The sequence below is a fragment of the Rana temporaria genome, chromosome 3, assembly GCF_905171775.1.
Source record: "Rana temporaria chromosome 3, aRanTem1.1, whole genome shotgun sequence".
Taxonomy (NCBI): Eukaryota; Metazoa; Chordata; class Amphibia; order Anura; family Ranidae; genus Rana; species Rana temporaria.
The window spans coordinates 212060900-212083157 of record NC_053491.1 but is presented as its reverse complement, the minus strand read 5'-3'; the positions used below and the strand labels follow the sequence as shown (position 1 = coordinate 212083157).

Genomic DNA, 22258 nt, shown 5'->3' with positions numbered 1-22258 from the left:
TCAAGGCTGAATGGCGGAACAGTGTAGATCACACGAGAGGTGCACTCTACTCAAAAAATGATCTCAGCACTCGATCTCTCAACCTTAACCCTTATCGTGGCAAACTGGCAGTGGTGAGAAATTTAAAGAAACACCCATTGGTGGAACAGTGGTAGTTTACTATGCTACAGTCCAACCACCCCTACTTACAAAGTGAGTCTTCAGTGACAAGATGACACCTGGGACTGTGCCACAGTTCAGGACTCCGACAGCGATCAATGCCTAATAAACCAGTACGTACACACAGAAGTGAAAAGCACCAAATGCAGAGTCTAGTGCCTGAGCACCATATTCCAGGCTAGTCTCGCACTTATTTACTGGAATCCAGTACTTGATGAAGTAATGGATCTTTATTTTGACTTCAAAAGCCCATACAACTCTACTGATCTGTATAATGTTACTTGAAATAAATTATATATATATATATATATATATATATATATATATATATATATATATATATATATATATATATATATATATATATATATACATATACACACACACACACACACACACTGTATATTCTTCAACGGTGCCCAAAACAAAAAAAAAACATCATAGTGTTTTCTGTAACTACATTTATTCAAGTATAAAAACATTTGGTAATGTGCACTATATCAGGTTTGCACTGTCCCCTTAAAGGGGTTGTAAAGGTACAATTTATTTTCCCTAAATAGCTTCCTTTACCTTAGTGCAGTTCTCCTTCACTTACCTCATCCTTCGATTTTGTTTTTTAAATGTCCTTATTTCTGCTGAGAAATGCTCACTTCCTGTTCTTCTGTCTGTAACTCCACACTAAGGGTCGGTTCCCACTGGCGCAATGTCGGACATCGGGTGTGATTCACACCGCACTGCAGTGCAAAGCGATTTCAGCCATACAAATGGTATGGCCGAATTCACATCGCATTCGGACCAAACTCGCACAGGACTCTTTTTTTTGGTCCGCAGAAAAATCTGATCGCATGGGTGTTCACACCCATGCGATCCGATTCCTGCCCGAATATGCAGTTCGCACTGCGATATGCGAATGGATTTGGGGGCGTCATTAACTTTCAATTGGCACTCCCAGCAGTTTGCATAGGGCAGTGTGAACTGCTGCCAGGAGACATACGATGGGGGAACCCGCAGTAGATTTGCAGGGTTCCCGCATTGCTGCAGTGTGAACTGAGCCTAATTCTGGAAGATATCTAGTAAATATAAACATAACTTTACTAGTGGTAAGCAGGAAACTACCGGTATACACAATAATTAAATAAAAAAACAAAAAAAACGGACATCTGTTAAATACACAATTTGTGATGATAAAGTGGATGTACATGGAGCAGCCATATTTGCTATGATTTACAGCTTGTGTAAAGGTCAGTTTGCTATACAATAGACTCCCCTGTGTGGGTAATATATTTTCTCAACGGTTGTTAAATCTGAACTCCAGGAATTCAGCCACATTATAAAATGTTCGGTTAAGTCCAACAAGGTGCACGTAACTTTGTGAATGTATCTCTTTTATTCACAATACTTCTGATGCTCCAAAGTTAGACCTTCTGGTCTAAGCTCCTATAGCTGCAGAGTCACATGTAGCAACTGTGCCCAGCCCTTCCCTTTTCCTACCCAATCACAGAGTACTTTGTAATATTTGAAGTCATCGCAAAAAAAACAGTGGAGGGGAGGAGCAGGCAGAGATGCGGCCTGTGAAAAGGCAGCATCTCTCCTGTCAGGAAAATGGGAGTATAGTGACAGTTGAACTCCTAGAGCTCCATAAAAAACTGTCAGATAATAATGAAATAAGTTCAGGAGATGGCATACACTTTGTTGGACTTAATTCATTGTATGGCAGCACATTTTCCAAAGTGGCTGAATTCATGTAGTTCAGCTTAAAAGTGGAACTTTACCCCAAATAACTTGATAAAAAAGAATGTTCATTAGCAAGGAACATACATTCCACACTATTAATTATGCTACCAAAATTAGTGTGCACTGTAAATTGCCTCCAGCATTGCTTCTGTTTCTTCTTGCTGGAGGCTGCCATTTTGCTGAAGCCCAAAGCCCCTAAAAAGCAGCATTAAGTGGAACTAAACCCATTGATTTAACAGTTTCAAAAAACCGGTTACATTCCTGGAAAGCTGGGGTTGCCAACTGTCACATTTGCTTGTGTCCTCAACCAAACTGTCAAACTATCAAATGGCTGGTGTCAGATCAAACAGAAGCAGCTTTAACAGGGAAGTTTCAGGAGAAAAACTTTCCACAGCCCCCTGCGTATAACACTCAGGCACAGTTTACCCTCTATTTTCAGAGTAAAAAAAGTGAGTGTTATAAACCAATAAATATAGTATTTTACTCAAAAAGGCGTCGTTCACACGGCCGCAAAAAACGTTACTGATGCCATTACACGTGCCCAGGAGAAAAGTTCCTGCGTAACGATCAGTAAAAAACTTGCGTATAGCTATGTTTAAAAGGTGAATAAATGTGTATATAAATTTTATAATTATGTATTTTTCCCCTTTGTTGATATAAGCACTTATAAGGCTGTCAGCAGATTGGCCTCTACAAATTTAGCAGTGCTTAAAAATAGAGAGCAACTGAGCATGTGCAGAGCAGGGAGAGACAGTGTATTTGTGGGTTTTAAACAGTATAGGCACTTGTTTTTTTAAGTTTTACATATTTATACCTGCAAAAGGGGGCAGCCTGAAGTGATCTAGCAAGACTTACGGTAATTTTCTGACTAAAGTTCCACTTTAAGCAGGGGATAGTGGCTAATCTAGCCAGCCTCTACTGGCCAATGTACACATTTAACACTTATACACTGGGTATTGTAAACTCTTTGTGAAAGTACTGTGCTTCATTTAAAGTGGGCTGTCTTTACCACAGGTGGAATCCCCCTAAAGCAGGGACTATACACAGAGTTTGATAAACTGTATAGGGAAAATAGTAGAACTGTGCTCAATTTGAAGTGGGCTCTCTTAACCACCGCTGAAATGTAGCACTTCGGGAATTTTTACACAAGGTTTGATAAACTCTATGGGGAAAGTATTGTGCCAGTGCTTCATTTGAAGTGGGTTCTACTTACCATCGCTGGAATGTAGTAAAGCAGGAACTATACACAGGGTTCACTAAACTCTATGGGGAATGTAAAGGGCAGTAAACATAAACCTTTAAAGTAAATTCTAAACTGAATGCAGCTGGATATGTGGTATTACCATCTATTCACGGCCCTTTGAAACATTTTCTTTGAATGCTTGTGTTATTCACCCAGCACATTCTCCTCAAGAGCCAGTAATCCTATAATGTACTGCCAGTTTGTCCAAGTTCAACCTGAGGGGAAGAGAACACCCACATACACAATGCTTCTCAGCAGTGCCTTACCAAATGAAGCATGAATGGCCTATTATGCCAGGTGTGACCTGCAGTAAGGATATATGAAGAATATATCTAATAGTAAGGCAAGCAAACAGAAGATCCCTTTTAGGTGGTGCTCACAATTAACATATCATATCCTTTCAGAAACCAAGTAGGGGTAGCTTTGAGGTGACTTTGCATGAATTTCCATTTATTCATGGGGATGAATATATATCATCAGGTAGGGGCTCTATTGGTATACTTAACAAGTTCACCTAGGATCGTTAGAATTCTAACAATCAGGCAGATGTCTAAAAATAGCAGCAGTTAGGATGTATGTCCCTGCTACTGTCGAATCTCTCTTTTTTTGTTGTTTTATAAAAGGTTTAACCACTTCGCCACCAGCCGCCGTCTGGAAACGGCGGCAAGGTGGTTGCTTAACTGGGGGTCGCCGTTCTGAAACGGCGCCCCGCAGAAGCAGCAATGCGCGCCGCCTCGGGCGCGCACACAGAAATTTCTGTGCGCGCCGGGTCTATGAGACCCGGCGCTACACAGATCTAGGTAAATGACCAGCAACAACGGTCATTTACCTTGTGATCGCGCCGTCCAATGACGGCGCGATCACAATGTAAACACAGGAGGTCAGGGAAAGTTTACCTCCTCTCCTCTCCTCACACAGTATCAGCGGGAGAGAAGAGGAGATAAACTGTGAGTTTTCTATTGCCCATAGTGTCACATCAGTGCCCAATCTGTGCCCTAAAGTGCCCAATCTGTGCCATAAAGTGCCCAATCTGTGCCCTAAAGTGCCCAATCTGTGCCTAAATTGCCCAATCTGTGCCTAAAGTGCCCAATCTGTGCCCATCAGTGCCACATCTGTGCCCAACAGTGCCACATCTGTGCCCAACAGTGCCACATCTGTGCCCAGTAGTGCCACATCTGTGCCGCATCAGTGTCACCAGAGCCGCACCAGTGTCACCAGAGCCGCACCAGTCACCAGAGTCCTATAATATTGCCACAACAGTGCCGTACCAGTGCCGCCTGCGCCCACCAGTGCCGCCTGCGCCCACCAGTGCCGCCTGCGCCCACCAGTGCCGTCTGCGCCCGCCAGTGCCGTCTGCGCCCGCCAGTGCCGTCTGCGCCCGCCAGTGCCACCACGGCCACCTGTGCCCTCCAGTGCCGCCTGTGCCCACCAGTGCTGCCTGTGCCCACCAGTGCTGCCTGTGTCCACCAGTGCTGCTAATCGGTGCACACCAGAGCCACCTGTGCCCACCAGAGCCACCTGTGCCGCCTGTGCCCACCAGTGCCGCCTGTGCCCACCAGAGCCACACCCGTGCCACTACAGTGCACATAAGTGCCGCCTGTGCCCACCTGTGTCCACCAGTGCCACCACAGTACTCTGCAGTACAGCCTCACCAGCCACCAGTATGGCAAAAAAATTCTTTACCGGCGAGCAGGCCGTACATCTTCTGCTTGCCATGAGCGATGAGAGCAGCGAGGAGTCTCTGTCCGATTCTGATTCGGCCTATGAACCCGTTATAGACAGTGGGTCCGATTCAGAGTCTGAAGAAGAACATGTGCCCAGGAAAAAAAGGGGTGCTGGCGTGGAGAAGCGGCCTACTCCCAGACGCGCAGGGCCGTCCACCTCAAGCGCTGTGCCTACAACCCCAAGCGATGTGCCGTCCACCCCAAGCGCTGTGCCGTCCACTCCAAGCGCTGTGCCGTCCACTCCAAGCGCTGTGCCGTCCACCCCAAGCGATGTGCCGTCCACCCCAAGAGCTGTGCCGTCCACCTCAAGAGCTGTGCCGTCCACCTCAAGAGCTGTGCCGTCCACCTCAAGAGCTGTGCCGTCCACCTCAAGCGATGTGCCACTGCAACAAAGCCCAGGCACCAGTAGGGTGTCATCTCAGCCCCAAAGGGATAGGGGCCATGCCAGCCTTCCCTATGGCCTTCAAAACCCCCTGTGGCTTCCCCCCAATTCCGGAGCAGCAAATATCCCCCCCTTCACTGCCCAGCCAGGTGTCCAGGTGAACACAGAAAACTTTTCTATGATAATTTTTTTTAATTTAGTTTTCACCGAAGATTTCCTTTCCTCCATTGTGGCCCAGTGCAATCTCTACGCACAACAGTACGTAAGAAGTAACCCTGGTTCCAGATATGCCCGCCCCTTTGAGTGGAGAGAACTAACCGTGGACGAATTTAAAATGTTCTTAGGCCTAACCTTTACTATGGCACTTTCAAAAAAAAAACAATTGTACTCCTACTGGTCCACCAAACCCATTCACCACATGCCACTCTTCTCCTCCCTTATGCCAAGATCCCGATATTTAATAATTATGCGGTTCCTCCACTTTAACGACAACGCCCAGTGCCCTCCCCGAAATGACCCTGCTTTTGACAAGCTATATAAAATTCGGCCACTTCTAAATTTTTTCGCTCAACAATTTCCCCAATTATATACCCCTGACCAGAACATATCTGTGGACGAGTCCCTTGTCAAATTCTCAGGCAGGCTGGGCATCAAGCAGTTCATCCCCAGCAAAAGGGCCCGATATGGGGTCAAAATGTACAAGCTTTGCGACAGAGCCACAGGGTACCTCTACTCATTCATGGTGTATGAAGGAAAGGACTCCCAACTGCATCCCCCTGAATGTCCAGAGTATATGGGAGTCAGCGGAAAAGTGGTCTGGGATCTGATGTATCCACTCTTTGGAAAGGGATACCACCTTTATGTGGATAATTTCTACACCAGCTTGCCCCTGTTTCGCTGTCTTTACCTTCAGAATACCCCAGCATGTGGCACAATAAGACCCAACAGGAAAGGCTTCCCGCAAAAACTGGTGGATCAAAAGCTCAGACGAGGGGAGTCTGCAGCATTGAGGAACCAGGAGATATTGGCTGTCAGGTGGAGGGACAAACGGAACGTCCACATGCTTTCATCAATCCACAATGACACCCACGTGGAAGTCCCCAAAAGAACCGGCCCAATCCAAAAACCAAAATGCATATATGATTATAATTTGTTCATGGGGGGAGTGGACTTCAACGACCAGATGTTAGAACCCTACCTGCCCACAAGAAAATCCCGCCACTGGTACAAGAAAGTGTCCATTTATTTTTTTAGTTTGGCCTTCTACAATTCCTATGTAATTTACAAAAAATCATCCGAGAACCCCGTATCATATCTGGACTATCAAGAAGAAGTCATCACCGCCCTTTTGTACCCTGAAAACCCACCGGAAAATATTCGCTCTGATTCTGTGAGCAGACTGCACGAGCGTCACTTTCCTGAGCAAACCCCCTCCCGTGAAACAGGCAACAGACATCAGAAGAGGTGCCGGGTGTGCTCCAGAAGAGGAATTCGAAAAGACACCACATATTACTGTCCCGATTGTACTTCCCAACCAGGCCTCTGTATTGGAACATGTTTCCGCCGTTACCATACGTTTCTTCATTATTAGGGACGTATGGTAAACGCAATTCTAATTTCCTGTACTTTCCCCCCCCCCACACCCCTTATGCCACTGCACTCATACCTCTGCCTTCTCCGGAACCGACCATGGCCTGTTATACAACCACTCTTTTGCCTAACCCTAAACATACTTCTGCCTTCTCCGGAACCGACCATGGCCTGTTATACGACCACTCTTTTGCCTAACCCTAAACATACCTCTGCCTTCTCTGGAACTGACCCTGGCTTGTTATACGACCACTCTTTTGCCTAACCCTAAACTGTACCTACCTCTGCCTGCTCTGGAACTGACCCTGGACTGTTTGACCACGTTTTTTGCCTGCCCCTTGGATTGATCTTTTACCCTGCTATACTAGTGGGAACACAGGGGTCTCACATATGTGAGGGGCTCCAGAATTGTTTTTCTGGATGAAAAAACTAATTTTTTAGTTTTCTCATTCCCGGATTAGGGTCTGGTTGCCCGGAGGCTTCAAAGAGATTTGGGTGGGAGAAGCCTCTACCCCTGTCCCCATTCCCCTACCCATGGCCCGCTACTTGGACCATGTTCCTACCAGGACAAATATTTTGCCACTGCTGGCACTGTACTGACTATGGACAATATTCCTGCCTGCTGCCTGCTGCCTGGACAATTCCATTCACTGTCGCTGACCAGTGACCACGTCCCTGCCTGCTGCCTGGATCGGGGCTCTCCTTCTGTGGACAATTGCACTACTAAAACCACAGGTAATCTTTTTTTTTTACCCATTACTCAGCAGAATGTATTTTAGGGTGTAATTCTTGGTATGTACATGCTGTGTTAGAAATATGAAGGCCCTTCAAAAATGTGATAGATTGTAAGGAAATTGGATGTGTAATTTATGTCCCTAGAACACCTGATGGTGCTTCTTGGATGTTGGGCCTCTGTATGTGGCCACGCTGTGTAAAAGTCTCACACATGTGGTATCGCCATACTCAGGAGGAGCAGCAGAATATATTTTGGGGTGTAATTTTTTCTATGTACATGCTATGTGTTGGAAATATCCTATAAATGGACAACTTTCTGTAAAAAAAATGCGTTTTTATTTTTTTCCACATTTTCCAAGAACATCTGGAAAAAAATGAACTGTTCAAAAGACTCATTATGCCTCATAGATTATACGTTGGGGTGTTAGCTTTCCAAAATGGGGTCACTTTGTGGGCGTTTCCATTGTCCTGGTGCTCCAGGGCCTTCAAAAGTGTAATAGGTGGTTGAGAGATTAGATGTGTAATTTATGCTCCTAGAATGCTTGAAGTTGCTACTTCGGTGTTGGGCCTCTGTATGTGGCCACGCTGTGTAAAAGTCTCACACATGTGGTATCGCCATACTCAGGAGGAGCAGCAGAATATATTTTGGGGTGTAATTTTTTCTATGTACATGCTATGTGTTGGAAATATCCTATAAATGGACAACTTTCTGTAAAAAAAAAATGCGTTTTTATTTTTTTCCACATTTTCCAAGAACATCTGGAAAAAAATGAACTGTTCAAAAGACTCATTATGCCTCATAGATTATACGTTGGGGTGTTAGCTTTCCAAAATGGGGTCACTTTGTGGGCGTTTCCATTGTCCTGGTGCTCCAGGGCCTTCAAAAGTGTAATAGGTGGTTGAGAGATTAGATGTGTAATTTATGCTCCTAGAATGCTTGAAGTTGCTACTTCGGTGTTGGGCCTCTGTATGTGGCCACGCTGTGTAAAAGTCTCACACATGTGGTATCGCCATACTCAGGAGGAGCAGCAGAATATATTTTGGGGTGTAATTTTTTCTATGTACATGCTATGTGTTGGAAATATCCTATAAATGGACAACTTTCTGTAAAAAAAAATGCGTTTTTATTTTTTTCCACATTTTCCAAGAACATCTGGAAAAAAATGAACTGTTCAAAAGACTCATTATGCCTCATAGATTATACGTTGGGGTGTTAGCTTTCCAAAATGGGGTCACTTTGTGGGCGTTTCCATTGTCCTGGTGCTCCAGGGCCTTCAAAAGTGTAATAGGTGGGTGAGAGATTAGATGTGTAATTTATGCTCCTAGAATGCTTGAAGTTGCTACTTCGGTGTTGGGCCTCTGTATGTGGCCACGCTGTGTAAAAGTCTCACGCATGTGGTATCGCCATACTCAGGAGGAGCAGCAGAATATATTTTGGGGTGTCATTTGTGGAATATACATGCCATGTGAGAGAAATAACCTGTTATAATGACAATATTGGTATGAAAAAAAAAAAAAAAAAAAAAAAAAAAATCTTCATTTTGCAAAGAATTGTGGGAACAAATGACAACTTCAAAAAACTAACTATGACTCTTACTAACTACCTTGGAATGTCTACTTTCCAAAAAGGGGTCATTTGGGGGGTATTTGTACTTTATTGGCTTGTTAGGGTCTCAAGAAATGAGAGAAGCTGTCAGTAATTCAGGTGTGATCAAATTGTTCAATTTTCAGAAATTGGTACCATAGCTTGTAGACCCTATAACTTTCACCCAGACTAAATAATATCCAAATTTTTTTTTTTTTTTTTACCAAAAATATGTAGCAGTATGCATTTTAGGCCAAATGTATGAGGAAAAATTACTTTTTTACAAAATGATATGATAGAAATGAAGAAAAAATCATTTTTTTACAAAATTTTCGTTCTTTTTTCATTAATAGCGAAAAAAATAAAAACCGCAGAGGTGATCAAATACCACCAAAAGAAAGCTCTATTTGTGGGAAAAAAAGGACAAAAATTTCATTTGGTTACAATGTTGTATGACTGAGTTATTGTCATTCAAAACGTGAGAGCACCAAAAGCTGAAAATTGGTCTGGTTATTAAGGGTGTTTAAGTGCCCAGTTGTCAAGTGGTTAAAATTGCTGTATATATCCATACATACACTAAATTAGCCCCTTAGTTCCAGTGAAGGGAACTCTTAAGGCGTCAGCATACCAAAACATTTTGGACAATTTCATGCTCCCAACTTTGTGGGAACAGTTTGGGGATGGCCCCTTCCCGTTCCAACTTGACTGCACCCCAGTGCAAAGAGCAAGGTCCATAAAGACATAAATGAGCAAGTTTGGAGTGAAGTCACTTGACTGGCCTGCACACAAGTCCTGACCTCAATCAGATAGAAAACTTTTGGGATAAATTAGAGCAGAGACTGCAAGCCAGGCCTTCTCGTCAACATCAGTGCCTGACCTCACAAATGCGCTTCTGGAAGAATGGTCAAACATTCCCGTAGACCAGGGGTGCCCAACCAGTGGTCCGCGGAGCCCTTTGATATAGCCCTTGACCTCCTGCTCTGGGATGGCAGGTTGGCAAGCTAAGATCGTGGGTTGCCGACCCGTCATCCCAAAGCATCAGTGTTGTGAATGAAGCTGGCGGTAGAGGAAGCAAGCAACTGTGGAGCAGAGCAGCATAAGCTGATGCTTCCTGTATAGCACCGGCTCCTGTGACAGGCGGAGTGATACCTAATGCACTCTGCCTGGGACAGCAACAGACTTGAGGCACTTTCACACGATCGGTTCAACCCAATCGGACCTTCCATTCTCCTCTATGGAGCGGCAGATGTAGACAGACTTGTGTCCATTTACACCCGCATACCTCCAATTCCCTAAAAAAAAAAAAAAGGGGGATCCACCTCTTTCCATCTGGGCGGATCGTATAAGAGGGCCCATTCAGTACAGTAGGCTGTGTTTGTGTCTGCTCTGCATATGTAGAGCGCACACGAACCAGACATCTGCCCGCTCCGCTCATTGTGGCCCACGACCAGTTATTAAGTCGCTTAAGTGGCCCTTGCCCTTCAAAAGGTTGGGCACCCCCTGCCATAGACACACTCCTAAACCTTGTGGACAGCCTTCCCAGAAGAGTTGAAGCTGTTATAGCTGCAAAGGGTGGGCCAACTCAATATTGAGCCCTACGGACTAAAACTCGGATGCCATTAAAGTTCATGTGCGCGTAAAGGCAAGTGTCCCAATACATTTGGTAATATAGTTTATAAGTAAATACAGAATAATGATACACAGATCAACATTTCATAGTAACATATTTACTATACATGGCATTGAGGAAACGGTTAGTGCATATGTAGTACAATAGCATGGTAATATCTACCCAACCCTCATTCACTGTTCTTTAAATGGGGATAGAGAATGAGAAGATACAGTAGGTTATAACGTGAAAATAATAAGGAACTCAGAAAGAAATAAAGCAGTTAGCTCTATGGAGCGCAGTGGCCATAAACATGACCAGAAGCTATTCCTGTGTGTTCAATTTTCTGCTTGTATTCTGCCTATTTACTTTGACTGGATTGTTATTTTGCTTCTTGAATAACTGCTGTACAGACAGTAGTCTCAACTCCTGAACCAAGTTAATTATGAATAAATATCTCCTGTCTCACTCAGAACTGTTATTGTATCCTTTGACTCTACCCATCAAAACTGTATGTTTTCAACATTTTGGGGCATTCTCTAGCTATACAAATCAGTTTGTATATTGGTATAACTTTGTATATCCATTCTTCCAGTGTATTAGGCTGACAGGATCTGTATATATCCATTTTATCACAATCATTTTTCATGCATTACCGGCTTGCAAACATTTGGAAACCAAAAGCGAACTGCAATTAAATTTGTCACTTTCAACCAAAAAGGCTTAGCCCCTCCACACTCCTACACCATAGGGGGGAAAGTCCCTTTAGTCATATGGCACATACAATGGATTGGATTTACTCTCTTCGTCATCTTATATAGTCTGATGGGAGTGCAGTATATTATGCTTGGTGGACATACCTTATTTGTATAACTTTATCTTTGGAAAATATGACAGTATCCAAAATATGTAATTAGAACTTTTGACCCAACCTCCTTAGATAGCTTAGGTATACGAGCATGCCTTCTACCAACAATAGTGTATTACTTTTGCAGATTGCCCTTTTCCTTCTAAAAGCTCCCTTTCAGTAGCCAGGCCGTCACCTCTGGATGATTTACTGTCCCTTGATGCAAGAGATCTGGCCTGCAACAAAGTCTCCAGGGATCCTCTGTGTTTTAGTAGCCTTGAGAACCATGCTCTCCTTGGCCAGAAAGAAGCGACTAAAACGACCTTTGCTCTTGAGAATATTATTTTACGGATGATCTTCAGTAAAAGGTGCAAACAGTGGAAATGTGTATACCAGGTTTGCTTCCCAAGATTGGGATAGGGCATCTAGACCCAAACTGGAGGGGTCCCTCTGGAGAGAGAAGAATTGGTTCCCCTTCCTGTTCTCTCTTGTAGCAAAAAGGTATATTTGGAGAACTCCCCATTTTGCCACCACTCTGTTTGGGACAGAGTCTCCCTGCTTAGAGCATCTGCCAGGGAGTATAATTCCCCTTTTATATGTACAAAAGATAGGGGTAGCATATTTACTTATGCCCACCCTAGAATGTCATCTGCTATACTCAAAAGGCATGCCACTCTTGTACCTACCTGTTCGTTAATATAACTTACAGAAGTGATATTGCTCGAAAGGAATTGTACATGCTTTAATATCAGGGCAGGGTCAAAAGCTTTGAAGGCCATTTGAACAGCTTTCAATTCTCTTGCATTGGAACGAAATCGAGCTGTTTGCTTGTTCCAGACTCCCTGGACCATCTGTTCTTCCGAGTGGGCTCCCCACCTCCGACCACTCGCATCCGTAGTGATCATTACTGGATGGTGTTGTGACCAAAGATGCCCTGCTGAGAGGTTTTCAACCACCACTTGATTGATAATATTTTTTTTCTCTGGGATCTTAGCCCAGTTTGGGAGAGAATCCTTCTTCCAATCCCTGATCGAGAGCATGAAAGACTGGAGTGCTCTTATGTGAAATTGGGCCAAATGAACCCCTGGGATAGCTGCCGTCATTAATCCGAGAATCCTCATTATGTTCGATTGAGGTCTCTGGATTTGTACAGAGGTTGCCCACCTCTGAAATTAACAATCACTATTTTTTCTTCCATCAGAAATGTTTTGGTAAAGTTGAATTTATTATGTATCCCAAGAATACAATTTTTTGAGTAGAGATGAGTTGGGACTTTTGACCCCTTTCTGGAATGTACAGAATCTTAGGGTATTTAGTAAGAGGCATGAAAAGTTTTTTGAAGTTGTAGATTTTTTGCCAAAAACTTTCTGGAAAATTAAGAAATGGAAAAAAAAATTATATATACCGTATTTATCGGCGTATAACACACACAGGCGTATAACACGCACCCTAACTTTAAGAGGGAAGTTTAATGAAAAAAAACTTTCCACAGCCCCCTGCGTATAACACGCAGGCACAGTTTACCCTCTATTTTCTGGGAAAAAATATGAGTGTTATACACCAATAAATACAGTATATATTTATTTTTACATACTGTCACCAGTGCAGTACAGCATCATCATATAACTGGTGTGGCAGTGATCAGAGACACTGATTGGTGGCAGTACGAAAAAAATGATATATTTTATTTTTAAACACACTTTGACCAGAGCAATATAATGTTACCATAGTAACATTGTACTACTCTGGGGAAGTAAGTGATCAGTATTTTTTTTCAATACTGAAGCATTTTACTAAATGAAATTGATTGTTTTGTTGTGATTAGCTGTGATTGGCCACAGCTGTTTACATGGGCCAGATGGGCTGTAATTGGCACTGTCTGTACCATGTGGTCACTGTGACCAATCACAGCTAGCAACATAATTGTACACAATGGATGGCTTGAAAGGAAGCCATCCATTGTGTACAACTGTCATGTGACCAGCTGTGATTAATTACAGCAGCCACATGGTACCGGCAGTGGGCCAGTACAGCGAACAGTCATCAGTTGTGTCCGATGCACACTGCTGTTGACAGATCGATCTGCAGCATAGCCACGATCCAGAAGGACGCCATATGATGCCCACCCGGATCGATGAGAGCCCTGCTGTCATTTTGCTATAGGCTGGGCGGGAGGTGGTTGCTATAGTATAATAAATATAATTTCTTTTTTCCATATTTGGCCCATCTAAAGCTGTCCGCCAACATAGAAAATCCTCCAAGTACAGATTAAATCATAAATGAGTACTGGGAGATCAGTGGGGTGCCTGAGATAGGTTAAAACAGATAAAAGTTTTTTGGGGGAGCAAATGAAAGACGAACTTCCTCCTCTCTCAGTGAGGATATTCAGCCTATAGAGGTTTATAAAGATTTCTTAAAAAGTAGCAATTAGTTGCCTTTGTTGTTGCGGAAGTATCAAAATGATGGATATATTGGTTGGGATGCCAATAGTATACCCTTAAATCTGGCAGTGCTACTCCTATGATCCTAGGTGTTTGGTAGCTGCAATGAATCAAGTGAAAGTCTCAATTTAAAGTTTGGTAAAATAAAGGGTTTGAGAGTAGATAAAAAATTTGGCCAAAAATATAATTTGGCCCATCAAAGCCAAGGGGAGATATTTTCATTTCAGTGTAAGTTTTAAATGCTTGAACAACTCGTTTCAAGTTGTTATTTATGTATGTAGACAAGGTAAATGGTATATTTATACCTAGATATTTGAACAGAGATTTAGCAGAGATTGTCCTGGGATAAATCGAGGGAAAATCTATCCTTCTCTTATAATCAGTGGGGAAAATAGCCAGATGTTTTTACTCACATTTCTCATTTTTTTTCTCATTTTGGACTACACGATTTTATTAAAATTTTAATTTTTCTGCTTTCAAATATTGTTTGTACACCTAATGTTGATTATGTTTTAACAGCGCTACTGATAGAGTGGTGAATTTTGCACGGAGATAAGATTTATACTTTGATATACATATATTTTGTGAAGTCCCAGATGTCGTTTTGACAGCTGGAAATTTCCGATATCGGCAGTGGGGAAGCACAGGCAGGAGAATGGGACAGGGTGTGTTATGTATGCCTGTGTACTTCAATTTAATTTATCAGGGCATACGCAGCATGCCTAATGCCCACATTACGTTAAACACAATAGACATGCTTCGACATTTTTATTTGCATTTAAGCAGAACTCAAAGTAGATAACAGATCAAATTTAAGGAAGGTAAAGCTGACAAGTTAATACCTTTTTAATTGTATATTGTTCATGGCTTCTTTATCCTACAGAGATTATAGCCCTCCAGCTAAGGGCAGCAAACTGGTAGTCCTCTTTTTCCCTGTAATTCTGCCAATCACAGGAAAAACAATGAAAATATCCTTGGATCCAGAGTAGTTTAAGATGGGAAAATATTACAATGAAACGTAATGAAATGGAAACATGGCTAGATTTAATGTCAACCTCGAATAAATTGTGGAAATATTTTCTGGAAAATACAATTTTTTTTATATAATTCAGGGGGACTGAATACTAGCAGAAAACTATGAAGGGAGATAGGCCACACAGAAGGAAGGAGGAGGGTAACAACAAATGAGGACACGGTGCATGTTTTCTTTTACTGCAAAACCTAGTATTTTTATTTTTTAGATTTTACTACTTACAGTTGAGTTTACTGTAAGGTTTCAGTTCTGCTCTAAGCTCACATTCACCAATACACAGTAAACACATTACAAGACAACATGCACATCTTCTATCATATTAGAGAACCAGGTCCAACACTGTTAATCTTATGCTGAGAAGTCTATCTTGGATTTTATCTGCAATGCAAAGCAATGACAGTGCCTTGAAATAACCTCTCACTACATTGCCTTCTATGTTTTTAATCTGATAGAAAATTTGTGCTGGTGCATAGTTTTACAACTTACCTTGCATCTAGAAGCAGAGAGAGAGCAGCGAGAAGGCCGCACCAGCAGGCGTTAATCATTTCTTCCCAAACAGTTCTACCAACTAAACAAGAATGACAATAAAGAGAATTATACTAACAGATTTGAAAATACACACTACTATTTATGGCTTCTGGACCGCTCCACTGACATTTACTCTGGCAGGGCAGTCCGGGTGCACGAAAACGCGTAACTGTACGTGATTTTGTGCACACGGTTTAGGGGGCATGCCACTACCTGCCGATCGTTCTGTGGAGAGATGGATCAGCGGTGTGCTGGTGTACACGAAGCACACCGCTGATCTGTTAGGGAGGAAAAGTGAGAGATCATGTTTGAGCTTAACCAAAATCAAGATCTCGCTTTTCCTCCAGTGTCGCCCCCTAGAGTTAACCCCTTCCCGTGCCATTTATACAGTGATCAGTGCATTTTCATATAACTGATTTCCGTATTGGTGTCACTGGTCACCAAAAAGTGTCACTTGAGGTCAGATTTGTCTGCCGCATTGTCACAATCCCAGTAAAAATTGCAGATTGCTGCCATTACAAGAAAAAATAAACTAATGTCCCTAAATCTATCCCGTAGTTTGTAGACGCTAGAACTTTTGCGCAAACCAATCAATATACGCTTATATGGCTTTTTTTTTTTTATATATTAAAGCTTGTAGAGGTACAAAATAGTTATTTTTTTTTCAAAATTGTTGGTCTTTTTTTGTTTATGGCGCAAAAAATAAAAACCAAAGTGGTGATCAAGTACCACCAAAAGAAAGCTCTATTTGTGGGGAAAAATTGGATTTTTGTACTCACCGTAAAATCAATTCCTCTGAGTTCGAAAGACACAGCGTCTCCTTAATCTTGACCCATGCGCCGTCATCAGTCAGTATATAACCCCCTCCCTGCTCTAGGTATTCAGCTTAGTAGCAAGCAGTGATAGAAGTATCAAAACTCCATAGAGGGGTGGGTGCTGTGTCCGTCGATGAACTCGGAAGAAATGGATTTTACAGTGTGTACAAAAATCCAATTTTCTCCTTCATTCATTGACGGACACAGCGCCTCCTAGGTAATAGCCACTAACAATGCCACCTTCTGGTACAATGTAGGTAAGGGAATCTCCCGAATATTCTTGAATGGAAGTTTCTGGAGAACCGATAGTGCCAAGTTTAAAATTCCATGGTGGCAAAATAAACTGTACAGGTGGAGCCACGTGCCAGACTCCTTGAATGAAGGTACGAACTAAAGAGTGAGTGGCTAGGGGTCACTGAAAGAAGATTGCTAAGGCAGACACCTGGCCCTTGATGGTACTCAAGGCCAACCTTTGCTCAACACCCTGTTACAGGAAGGGCAAGATCAGACTAACAGAAAAGGAGCGAGGGTGAACGCCAATCATTTCACACCAAGAAATGTACGCTTCCATGTTTGATGGTATATCTTACTAGAAGTCGACTTCCTCGACTTCAACATAGTAGGGGTCACTGATCCCGACAAACCTCTATCTCTCAGTACCTGGCTTTCAATGGCTAGGCCATTAAAACCGGCAACTGTAAAGCAGGGTGGTAAATCAGACCTTGGAACAACTGATCCTCTCTGAGAGGTAGCTCCCAAAAGACGTTTATGGTCACGAGAATGACCAGAAGACTTTTGCCCTCGGTCCTTCGCAGGCACCGCAGAAGAGGAAGGTGTTGGCCCTGCAGTGGCACTAGGACCACTGCAGCATCTACCAAAGGAACCCACAAGATTGTCATGAGTCTTGGTAACTTCCTGTTGAACTGAACCTGCTGAAGGGGCCAAAGTTTGGGTAGGAAAACTACTAATCTGGTCAGCATTATCTCCATAGTCAGACCTAGGTAATTTAACTTTCTGGACAGGGATAGAGGGGACTTTGGGTAGTTCAGACGTCACTCAAACCTTTTCAGGAACAAACTCCTAAAAGGTTCCATTCATGGACCCCCTTGATGCTCACAAAGGAGGTCCACGAAGCTGTAGACCAGCAAAAATGTCCCCCCACCCCAGTAATGGATGAGGGCAGACCTTCATGCTGAAAGAGTTTTGTCAGGGGATGCGGAGAAGCCAGCTCTAGGCTTACCAGACCATCATTGCTTGGAACTTCCCGGGCAGTCTTGAGAGATCCGTTTCCATTATCTGCAGTCTCGGGAGCCCAAAATAATTTCCTATGGACGGAGAAGGAAGGCCCCCATCTGCGACAAGGCTTCTCTTGCCTAGATTGTGGCAGGAAGGTACTCTTTTTTCCCCCTGTGACACCCTCAATGATGTCATCCAAGGTAGCCCCAAACAGGCGATCGCCTTGAAAGGGCAGATCAATAAGAGCTTTCTTAGGGGCTTGGTCTCCTTAAGCTACAGCACACATCTAATCACCCTTGCTGAAACAGAAAGCTTTAACAGCACAGGAGCTGCACCCAAGGCTGCATTCCAAATAAACTGCAGCCCATGGACCAATTGGTCCACTAAATCAACATAATCGGCGGGAACCTTCTTACTACTCAGAGCCTGGTCCAGAAGCTTGCCCATTCAGTTAGGGTCTGCGACAACAGGGCCCCTCGGCCCAAGACTGGACGCATTGCCAAACCAGCCATAATAAAAATGCTGCATGCCACAGCCTCTGCTTTCCTTAAAGGATTGGGATTCCTCTACTGGCATCATGATTGCTTTATTCAACCTGGAGGCAGAAGGGTCTACCACGGTTGGAGTACTCCACTTTTTTCAAAGTGATTCCTCAAAGGAATAACATACTAAGAAACGTTTGGGGATCACAAAGGGTGACTTTAGTTGTCCCCATTCCTTATGGGAAGCTGGGGTTCCGAGGGACCTGCCACCTCCATGAGAAGGTCAATGGGGTAGATGTGCCCCCGAGGCTCTATAGGGAAAAGGAAGACCCTGCAGTACAAAAAGATTTTTGGCACCACTAAAGGATCCCCCAATGCTCAAGGTACCTATCAGGAGAATGAGAAGTATACAGGGACCCACAAAGACTCAATCCTACCAGCCGGAGGAGCGCTGCAATTCGGACCCAGCAACACCATGGACGCCATCTAATTCATATATCCCAGGACAGGAAGAGAGGAAGAGGATAAGAAGGGAGGAAGAGGCCCAGCCCAGCTCAACTGAGGGACTTTAAGTATAGGAGGAAGGAAACCCGCAGACAGGCACGACCATCCCTGGAGGGTACCCGTGTCCACCCCAAACCGCACAAAGGGGGAGAGGGGGGACTGTATTTACCGATCCATGGTGTGGCTGACTCTCCAGACAGAACTCAGTGGAGGCGCTGTCAGCCAAATGGCCGCTGCGACTTGGACCAGAGCCCGGTCGTATACCCTGCTAGACGTTTAACTTGCAGGCCACCCTCCGTTCGTTGAGGCCATGTCATGGCCATCTTGGCATGTAGCCGTGGTCTGCACGTGCTCGCTGGCTGGGCAGACCACTAGATCTATATTATTCAGCCCAGAAGTTGATTTTAGATCTTCCAAGAGAAAATGCAAAATTTGCTAGGGCCACAAGATCCCAGCAAGGAGCAAGGTCCTTACTCCTGACTAGACAGAAATAAACTGAATACCTAGAGCAGGGAGGAAGTTACAGACTAAGGACGGCCCATGAAGCGTAGCCAAGTTCTATGTTCTGCCTAGTCCTACTCCTGCAGTGGCAATATAACCCAATGGTCAAGATTAAGGAGGCGCTGTGTCCGTTGATGAACGAAGGAGAAAAAAGGACTTACATTTTACTTGGGTACAGTGTCACACGATCTCGCAATTGTCTGTTAAATAAACGCAGTGTCGTATCACAAAAAATGGCCTGGTCAGGAAGAGGGTAAAACCTTCTGGGGCTGAAGTGGTTAAAAAAGATAGACAACAAGGTGATGTAGAATACATATATAGTGTTATACAAGTCAAAAAATATATAGACCTTGGAAATTTAAGTGAAAAAAAAAAAAAAAACACATGCAGTCTAATAGGGAAGTCTCCCCTTAGAATTTGAGACAAAAAAACATGTTACCTAACAGGGAAGTCTCTCCTTTAGAGGCTGAGGCAAAAAAAAAAAAAACACGTGCCCTAACAGAGGAGTCTACCCATAATCAAAAAAAGAAAAAAATCTGACAAACGTCCAGCTGTCGATCAATCAAGGAGCTCTCTGTTGCGTTTTGCAGAAACAACTCGCAATGGCCCATTTTGCCACTACCCATTATAAAACAGACCCTCAGAAAAGTTGAAAGATACATTGTATTTAATGCATTAGTCCTATAAAAACAAATCATCACATAATAACCTGGTTCTTGCTCCGGTGGGTCAGACACAGTTCTTAGGTCTTTTTGATCACTAGTTTGTGATGGAGTCTCTTCCGCTGAAATCTGGGAGTCTGTTTCAGCCTGGCCAATTTCTCCTTCAATCATGGTGGTGATGCCCCGCACAAGATCTAACAGGCAGTGAAATGCCACTGACATGGCATATCCCTCTGGGATGGTAGGTGGCTCAACCTTATCCAGCATTTCAAGACTAAAAAGAATAAGTGAATTTGTTTAGTTGGATTACTGTAAAATGTAATGCATATTTATAATTCAAGGTACCTGTACGCCAAACATTCCCTTTAAATCATTATAAGTAACACGAAAATCCTCATTGAAGAAAAGGACATTTCAGGCTAAAGTCCAATACACTGAAAAATCATACTACGTTTTCCGTTTTTCTTTCCAGATTAAGCAATAAAGTTGACTGGTTGAAAGCAAAGTGCTAGCCGCCCATTCACAACAATACTATCATTTATGAATGTTCAAACCAGGGAACTATATAAACTAGGACTGATTAGGATTTACAGCAAAGAGTGTCAGGGTGATGAACCTAAAATCAATTGGTTTTGTCACTGGAGATCCGGAGGCATGCAAAAGATTGTGCCTAAAAAGTGTTGAACACATCTAAAATTGTATTTTTCATCAAAAATCTAAATGTAGAGAAAAATAATTAAAATGCACTGAAATGCCCTGTCCCGATGCAAAAATATTTAAAAGACTAACTGGCTGAAACCATATTTTAATTGTCTCAACTTACTAAGTTGCCTTGGCGCTGCCTTGAATAGAAATGGTCATTATAGGGATCCAGGTACCTCTGTACTCAAAGGCAGGAAGTACACTTGCATTGCCAGCAGCTACTACCATCCCTGGAGTGCTTTGATTAGCAGCAGGACCACTGGAGATGGAACCAGCTGTTGTTAAGAAGAAAAGGAAAAAAAAAAAGAAAAAAACATTTATAAAGTAAAATATGCTAAACAAATTCTAATCATAAGAGCTACATACTATTTCTATGTAAAGATGGTTTCCCCGAGCACTGCTTGCATCTAAATTGGTAAACATAAGCAATATAGATACACTGGAACAAATGTTATTGCTAAGCTGTTCCCATGCCTTAATCTGTCATCCAAACTTTGAGACACTAAGGGCCAGATTCTCAGTGGAGATACGACGGCGTATCTCCAGATACGCCGTCGTATCTCTGAGTTGCGCCGTCGTATCTATGCGCCTGATTCATAGAATCAGTTACGCATAGATTTCCCTTAGATCCGACAGGCGTAAGTCTCTTACGCCGTCGGATCGTAACTGCATATTTACGCTGGCCGCTAGGGGCGTGTACGCTGATTTACGCATCAAAATATGTAAATCAGCTAGATACGCGAATTCACGAACGTACGCCCGGCCAACACAGTATATTTATGCCGTTTACGTTAGGCTTTTCCCGGCGTATAGTTACCCCTGCTATATGGTGGCGTAAGTGCGGCGTACCAATGTTAAGTATGGCCGTCGTTCCCGCGTCGAAATTTGAAAAAGTTACGTCGTTTGCGTAAGTCGTCCGTGAATGGGGCTGGACGTCATTTACGTTCACGTCGAAACCAATGACTTCCTTGCGGCATATTAGGAGCAATGCACACTGGGAAATTCCACGGACGGCGCATGCTCCGTTTGGGGAAAAACATCAATCACATCGGGTCACAGAACATTAACATAAAACATGCCGCCCCCTGTCCCACATTTGAATTAGGTGGGCTTACGTCGGCCGATTTACGCTACGCCGCCGCAACTTTCGGAGCAAGTGCTTTGAGAATACAGCACTTGCCCGTCTAAGTTGCGGAGGCGTAACGTAAATCGGATACGTTACGCCGCCGCAAAGATATGCGGATCTACGTGAATCTACCCCTAGAACTTTAGCCTTAAGACAAGGCATTCATCCTGCCAAACCTGTCACTGCTGATGATGTATGAACTAGAGAAAGACATCAGCTCCTAAAACTCAATAGAAGAGTCACAACATTTTCTGTCACTCTGCATTATGTAAAGGAGGGATGTACAGAGACACAATTGCTTCTAGGCTGCTAGATAAGGAATTGCATATCTATCCCCTTCTCGCTGCTTGGAAAAATAAATACATATGACTATAAAAATATGTTTAAGGGCCATACACACAGCAGGATATCGAGAATCATTGTCCGGTTCAATAGAAACCAGCCAACATTCAGCCTGTGTGTACAGCAGCTGGTGCGACAGAAGCAGGCAGTTCGACTGGCTTCTGTCAAAGGGGCATGACAGAAAAAGGTCTGCTGATCGGCATCTGACATCAGACATTGTTAGTACAGCGACTCCTCTGGAGCTCTTGAGTTTTTTTTGTTCACCCGGCTGGTGTGTA

The 22258-nt window shown here is 43.3% G+C and overlaps 1 protein-coding gene across 4 annotated transcripts in view; it reads right to left on the bottom strand.

Moving 5' to 3' along the window:
* Positions 1-22258, bottom strand: part of MON2 (MON2 homolog, regulator of endosome-to-Golgi trafficking) — a 209976-nt gene that overhangs the window by 116776 nt on the left and 70942 nt on the right. For all 4 annotated transcript variants that reach the window (XM_040344211.1, XM_040344213.1, XM_040344212.1 and 1 more), the window contains exons 11-13: positions 20634-20787; positions 19858-20084; positions 15569-15650 (exon numbers count right to left, since the gene is read on the bottom strand). In XM_040344211.1, the coding sequence (XP_040200145.1) occupies positions 15569-15650; positions 19858-20084; positions 20634-20787 (463 nt within the window). The remainder of the gene's footprint in view (positions 1-15568; positions 15651-19857; positions 20085-20633; positions 20788-22258) is intronic.